At 50.3% G+C, this 7,355-nt stretch overlaps 1 protein-coding gene across 8 annotated transcripts in view; it reads left to right on the top strand.

The window, feature by feature from the left end:
- Positions 1-6,829: 6,829 nt before the first annotated feature.
- Positions 6,830-7,355, top strand: part of CCM2L (CCM2 like scaffold protein) — a 33,947-nt gene continuing 33,421 nt past the window's right edge. For all 8 annotated transcript variants that reach the window (XM_081290666.1, XM_081290672.1, XM_081290671.1 and 5 more), the window contains exon 1: positions 6,830-6,954. In XM_081290666.1, coding sequence (XP_081146792.1) covers positions 6,925-6,954 — 30 coding nt within the window. In that variant the 5' untranslated portion in view covers positions 6,830-6,924. The remainder of the gene's footprint in view (positions 6,955-7,355) is intronic.

Raw genomic sequence — 7,355 nt, 5'->3', positions numbered from 1 at the left:
AAGTCAGTGCCAAGACACACGGGCAGCTGTGGGCAGCAGCCTGGGTCCCTCTTCCCAGCCAGAGAGGTTTCTGAGACTCTGGGCTGGGGGAGGGGTGGGGTAGTGACTGTAGCGTGCCATTCTGGTTGGGGGTGGGGGGTGGGACATTCCTGGGTTTGGGTTGCTACAGGCAGAGGCAAGGGGAGGAGGAGGGCTGGAGCAAGGCATTGTGGGAGTGGGAGAGGAAGGCCCAGTCCAGCTTGGCCTAGTTCCTGGGGGCAGAAAAAGCCCCAAGGGATGAAAGAGGGGCTTCTTCCATCTCACCTTCTAGAGGCAAGGAGGGGGCGCCCCTCTTTAGCAACCCTGGCCTGTATTCTATGCACACTCTCTGTCAGGGTTCCCCAGGCCAGGGGTGGGGGCCCAGAGGCACTGCAATAACCTCAGAGTGGAGGGTACCCAGGGACAAAGAGAACAGCACCCCAATCCCAGAAGCTAACCCAGCCTAATGGAACCTTCTTCCTGCCTCTCTCCACTGGGCTACACCACCCAGCTCCAAGGGGCCTCATGTGACCCCCACGGTTTTCCAAACCAGTCATCAAATAGTGAAGGGCCCTGAAGCATTCCCAGGCTTCCCCATGCTGTTTCCACCCCAGGGTCCCACAGTTCAGGGGATTCGTTTCTTGATGAAGGATTCATTTTGCCACATTAAATTAACTCAAGCTGAGCTTCTGGCTGTGGGTAAATGCTCCCAAGGCCTCAAGTTAGCTTCCAGGGGTTGAGGGTAGTGGAATTTCTGTATCCTATTGGATTGCTTAGTACGAAATTCTCAAAAGCACTCATGGATGCCCTTTCCAGTCTCCATGGACCCTCAGGCAGGATCCGGGACCCCAAGTTGAGAATCAATGGTTTAATTATCCAGCATCCTACTTTCTTTACAGAAGGGGCAGTTCCACAGATAGGAGGTCACACAGCAAATTGGTGGCAGGGTGGGCCCAGACCCAGGTCATGTGGGAAGGGATCCCACCAGAATACCCCCAGCTCGATCCCCGCTACCTTTTCTCCAGGAGCCACTAGTCATGCCTGAGGGACTGGTTTCCCTCTGTCAATCAGCACACCCCTGGTGACTCTCTCCTCTGTGTTCTTCCTTCCCTCCCTCAGCAGCCCCCACCCTGCCCACTGTTTCCTATTCCTGGCCGCCTCTGCCCACCCCGTAGTTACTACATCTGTGCCATTCCCAATCCTCCCACTCCCACTGGCCCTTCTGAGCTTCCCCCAGGAGGGGGAGGGGAGCCCAAGCTGGGGCTTCTGTACTGAGACTCTTTTGTACACCACAAACTTTTTGTATATTTTTAATTTTGCTGCAACATGAGATATTAAAAGTCATTTCCGTACGGGCTGGTTCGTGTTCTATTGTTTTGGCTATTCTGGGCCACAGAAAGGAGATAAGGAAAAGGGGTTAAGAAAGAAGGCTACCTTGGGCCACAATCCCTGTGGCTCCTTTTAAGAAGACAGGCACTTGCCTGGGAGAGGGCAGAACACTGCACTGACAGACTTTCCTATTGATTGAATAGAACCTTCCTTAATCAACCAGAATCTCTGGGCCAGACTTCCTAGGGATTATCTCCAAACTCATTTTATAGATAAGGGGAGGGATGGGGGCTGGGCTTCTACTTGTTAAAGGTCACAGAATGTTTCCATGACAAAATCAGGACCCAGGCTGAAGTTCCCAACGCCACGAATATGTGTTCATACTTCCTATGTGCTAGGCAAAATTCTAGGCAGAGTGACCAAGAAAGATAGAACAGACATGGTCCCTGCCCTTAGAGGAGCTTATCTTCTATGGGACTTTGCCTCTAAGAAGTTCCCTACTTCCAGAGTTTCCATTCTAATCCCGTTCTCCAACTTCAAAGAGCATCAGAAGCACTTGGGGAAATGGGGGCTTATTTCAAATGCAGATTTCCATCTCTTTAACCAGGGGAAGGACACACAGATCAGAGACAATATTTCAAAAGGTCTCCTGGAGGTTCTGCAAGGAGGTCTGAAGAAGTCTCTGGAACCAGTCCTTTAACCCTCCCACAAATCAGATCCTGCAGTTTCTTGCCATAGAACCACTGATGGCTCCCAGTGCCTTCAGGATAAAGGTCAGCATTTTTGCCTAACGCTGACCTTCACAGACTGGGCTTCAAATACCTCTTGGGCCTCATCTCCTACTAACCAAGCCTGGCCCACAGGCCTTCCAAGCCACCCTCCTTCCTGCTTCCATGAGACCCCTGTTTGCCACCTGACAGTCTTTCTTACCATCCTTCACACAGGTAGAACCTCAGTTTCCTAGGAGGGTCCCCCTTTCAAGTACCCAAGGCCTGTTTACTCTAACCCCCTACGTGACCCCAGAGGGCAAATCATGATTGGCTTAAGACAGTGGTTCTCAAAGTGTAAATGAGTAGCACCAGGGAACTTGTTAGAAATGCAGATTCTTGGGCTTACTCCAGAGGTATTGAATCAGCCAGAGCAGCAGTCTGTCAAACAAACAGATTGATAAACCTCAGATAATTCTGATGCATATCCAAGTGTGTGAATCATTGATTTAAGTAGGGATTGGCGGAGACAGGGACATGTGGCTTGACGCTGGTGAAGCAGAGACTGCCCAGGGTCTCCTGTAGCCATGTTTCCCTTTTTCTGTAAAGGAACTAAAAGTTGCTAGGCACATGGCCACCTAGAAGAAAAGACTACATTTCCCAATGTTCTTTGCAGCCAGGATACCCCTGGAACTGAGTTCTGGCTAATGAGATGGAAGCAGTAAAATTTCGTGCTACTGTCCGGTTCCTGTACTGGCTGAGTACAGCTTTGTGGAGAGCCCTCTTGCAGGTGGCATAAAAACACAGGATGGGTGCCCAGCATGGTGGTGCACGCCTGTAATTCCAGTGGCTCGGGAGGCTGAGGCAGGAGGATCACGAGTTCATAAACCAGCCTCAGCAACTTAGGCCCTAAGCAATTCAACAAGACCCTGTCTCTCAATAAAATTTCAAAAAGGGCTGGGGACGTGGTTAGGTGCCCCTGAGTTCAATCCCCAGTATTAAAAAAAAAAAAAAAACACCCCACAGGATGGTAAAGCAGCACTGAAGGAAGCACCGGGGCCAGACACATGGAGCTGCCATGCCTGTGCTGGCCTTCAAGTGCCTTGGAGAACAGATAAACTTCTATCATGTTTAGGCCACTGTTATTTGGGTCTTTGTTACAGTCAAAATATATCCTGGCTAATGCATCTGGACCGTTGGTTTCTAAGAGAAATCTTTCGAAGAGTTTCTGGGAAAGGTTTTCTTCCATGATAAAAAGACACACAAGAAGAGTCTCTGTGAGACCCTCTGTCTTGCCCCAGGGGCTGCACGTCTGTGTTGCTCCCAAGGAGGCCGCCGCCATCTTGCCAGCTGTCCTCGTTGGCTAGGTCTGCCACGACAAAATTCTCAGACAAGTGGACTCAAACAAGAAAACGATTTTCTTGCAGTTCTTGGAGTTAGAAGTCTAAGCCTCTCTCCTTGGCTTAGAGCCAACCGCCTCCTCTTCTCCCTGTGTCCTCCCACGGTCTTTCCCCTGTTCACAAGTGCCCCTGGCATCTCTTTGTACATCCAAATCTCCTTTGATAAGGACACTCTTAAAAGGGTGGCATTCAGACCTACCCTAACAGCTTCATTTTGACTCAGTCATCCCTTTGAAGGCCTATCTCCAAGTACTGGTCCATCCTCAGGTACCGGGGGTTAGTGCTTCGACATGCAGGTCGGGTAGGCCACGCACGAATTACCATAACCCCGGCAAAGTAGAACCTATAAGGAACTTTGATGCCATTATTGAGCAGCTGAATTAAAAAGCCCTGAAAGCATTCATTATCCGACGCCTTGCCTTAAGAGAGAATAAATTTGTCTTCTTGCCTGAGCCACCTTTGGTTGGATTGTCTGTTCCTTGAAGCCAAAAGCATCACAACTCAGGCACCATGTGCATGCTCAAGCTGTTCCCTCTGCCTGGAGTGTAACCTTCCTGCCATTCACCCTTCAGAGCTTGGCTGGGATGCCAGGATCTTGGAGAATGGCTCCTGATTCTGCCTTCCCTGAACATGTCGCTGGCCTTAGATGAGAGTCCTGTGCTTAGGTGTCTCTCTCTCTAACCAGGTCACGGTTGGCATAGGCACCATACACCTGCTGCCACGTCCCAGCTCCTGCCCATGGCAGGCATTGATAATCAATCCCTTTTCCCTGCTGGGAGCAGATCTGGTTTTTATAATCCTCTACACAGGCTCTCCAGGCAGCCTCTGCCAATCATCTGGAGATGAATCCTATCTGCCACCGTTAAGTCTTTGAAAGCGGGGACTTTGTTTGGCTCATCTCGTTTTTTATTCACAAGCTAATTTTAATAATATATGTTTTCATTGTGTGCTTCTGTTCCCATTTTATTCCTGTAGCCGTCTTCAGAGGCAGGCATCATTACCCTGTTTTTGACATAGGAGGATTCCGAGGCTCTGAGAGATGAAGTCACTTGTTCAAGGTCATTTACATTCAAACCCCGGTCCACCTGTCTCCAACTACTTCCACTGACATTTACTAAGCACCTCATCTGTTTGTAGCACCAGGCTGGTACTACAGGGAATACAGAGATAATTTTCTATTTCTAGTGGTAATTCAAAACACTGGTTTTTAAAATTTTTATCTATTTTATGTGGCACTGGGATTAAACAAAGGGGTGCACTACAACTGAACTACATCCCCAATCCTTTTTATTTGTTACTTTGAAACAAGGTCTTGCTAAGTTGCTTAGGCTGGCCTTGAACTCCATCCTCCTATCTCAGTCCCCCATGTCACTAGGATGACAGGCCTGTGTCACTGTGCCAGGCCAAACACGTTTTATCCTAGTTGAGATTCCCAACAGTTCGGGGATTTTGGAGTTAGTCCAGGAATAATATAAGGTTCCATTTTATAGACAGGGAAACTGAGGCCCAGAGAGCAAAGGGCTTACAGAAGCCAGTCACAGAGGGCTGGGGCTGTAGCTCAGTGGCAGAGTGCTTACCTAGCATGTGTGAGGCACTGGGTTCAATCCTCAGCACCACATAGAAATAAACAAAGAAAATAAAAGCCAGTCTTGGAAGTACTAAGACAAGAGATCAACTTTCATGCCGGCTGCCACTCTGAAGGTGGTAATTCTGGACTGGTTCAAGGGGTTAAGCGGCAATTTTGATGTCCAGAGCAGGATCAGGGATTGGCTAGCACATCCTGGCCTCTTCCTGTTGGTCTAACAGGCAGAGTGGAGATCTCATTTCCTGTTGCTGGGAAGTGACTGGCAGGATGTAGGGGAGCCGGAGAGAGAGCCATGAGGGCTGGGACTAAGCAGCCTGGGCCACTTCTTTTCCAGTAGAAGGAGGGTCTTGATCCTCCCTCCAACCAACACTGACGTGGTCACACCCATGCTTCCCAAAAACCTTCCGGGGCTGGGGGTGTGGCTCAGTTGTAGTGAGTTTGCCCAGCATCTGAGAGACCCTGGGTTCGATCTCCAACGCTGAACAAACGAATGAACAAAAAACCTTTCCAAAATAGTCCCATGCGCTGACACCTGCATCTTACAATTTCCAATCACTTTCTCATCCGGGCCTTGTGTCTCCTTGCCACACCTGTGACTAAGCAGGACAGGGCCTCCGGGCTTATGGTTCCACCTGAGAGATAAGGAAGCTGAGGAGCAAACTGTCCTGGGAAATGCAGCAAAGCAGTTTCGGACCTTGGGCCTCAAGAACCCTAGTGTCATGGTCAGATGAGGACGGGCCACTCAGAACCTTTCCAAGTGTCCTGGGGGATGGCATGAAGAGAGCATAAGTTCTACAGGCAAGAGACACTAAACTTTAAGTCCAAACCAGACAGCAGACCCAGGTCCTCTTATTCTCTAGGTGACCTTCTTGAGCCAGGCTCCGCATTTGAGTGTCAGTTTTTAAACTTGGTGTAATTTGAATGCTGATAACCCAACATGCTAAGGAAGGAGTGAGGTGAAATACAGAAACTGCTCAGCGTGGGGAGCTTGCTTCCCTAAGAGACAATCAAACAGTCCACCAGCCACAGATAAGCAAATGTTTAATTATTTCAGCAGTGCTGGGAACTGAACCCAGGGTCTCATGCATGCTAGGCAAGGGCTCTGCCACTGAGTTACACCCTCCAGCACCAATGGTTCGTATTTATTGAACACTTAACATGTGTTATTATCTTCTAAGTGCATTTAATCCTTATGAGGTCAAACTAGTGTTATATCCATTGTATAGATGGGAACACTGAGGCAGAAGTGGAAATTGCCCAAGGCCATAACCCTAGTGGCAAAGCCAGTGTTCAAACTCAGCCATCTCCAAAGATTAATTTGTTTATATTCTTCTCCTTCTCCTTCTTCTTCTTTTCCCAGTTCTGGGGATTGAACCCATGCATTCTTGACAAGTACCTTACCACGGAGCCACATCCCCAACCCAATTTATCTTATACCTTAACTTGCTAGGACACAGCACTCTCACTCTTTTTCCACCCAGGGAAGGGGCAAGGCTTACTCCCAATTTCTGAAGGGAGAAGGCAACAGGCTGTGAAGGGGAACTGGCTTGGCTTGAGAAGGTCACACACAGGTGCAGAAGCAGGACTGGAACCTAGAATTTTCCAGACTTGGACTTCAAATCTGGGGGACTCTCCTCCAGGCTCACCCAACTGCGGGGCCCCTCAACAGCGTGCCTTCTGGCTGGAGACCTGGGGCCTTCTGCCTGGGCTTCACCCCTCAGGGGTAGAGTCCTAGGGCTGTGTCCTCCAGCGCCAGCCCCAGCAGAGGGGAGGGACAGGAAAGCTGCAGCGCTGGTGGAGTTTCCGACCAGGCAGGAAAAAGAACAAAAGCAGCGGGCAGCAGAGGGGGGGCCAGGAGGGTGCAGGAGGAGAGGGGACCGTCACCATGGAATATGAAGTCAAGAAAGGGAAGAAGGTACGTGGGAGTCTGAGAGGGACACAGGGTAAAGGAATGTCCCTGAAGCCGGGGATGGAGGAGCCCACGGGTGGGGGTGGCAAGTGGCCTGAGTGAAGTCTTCCTTCCTACTTGTCAGGACCTCCCTTTCTACCAGACGTCTGGGCTCTCAACTCCCTGGCCTGTTTGTCCCCTTGTGGTGGCCTCTGCCACCTCTGCACCGAAGGACAAGGTCTCCCCAGGCACGTGCTTCCCTGGTGTTCCTGGTGGCTCCCTCCTGCAGACCCATTCCCCTGCTCCCGGACCAACCTGGACAGAAGGGCCCAGCGGTGGCAGTCCTGAGCTAGCAGCTGCCCTCCAGGAGTCTCCACCTGCTCCCCTGCAGTGTTCCACCCACACCTGCCACTCCTTATCTTTGCACC

This window comes from Spermophilus citellus (assembly GCF_964194105.1).
Source record: "Spermophilus citellus genome assembly, chromosome: 4".
Classification (NCBI taxonomy): domain Eukaryota; kingdom Metazoa; phylum Chordata; class Mammalia; order Rodentia; family Sciuridae; genus Spermophilus; species Spermophilus citellus.
This window is presented reverse-complemented; position numbering and strand designations above follow the sequence as displayed.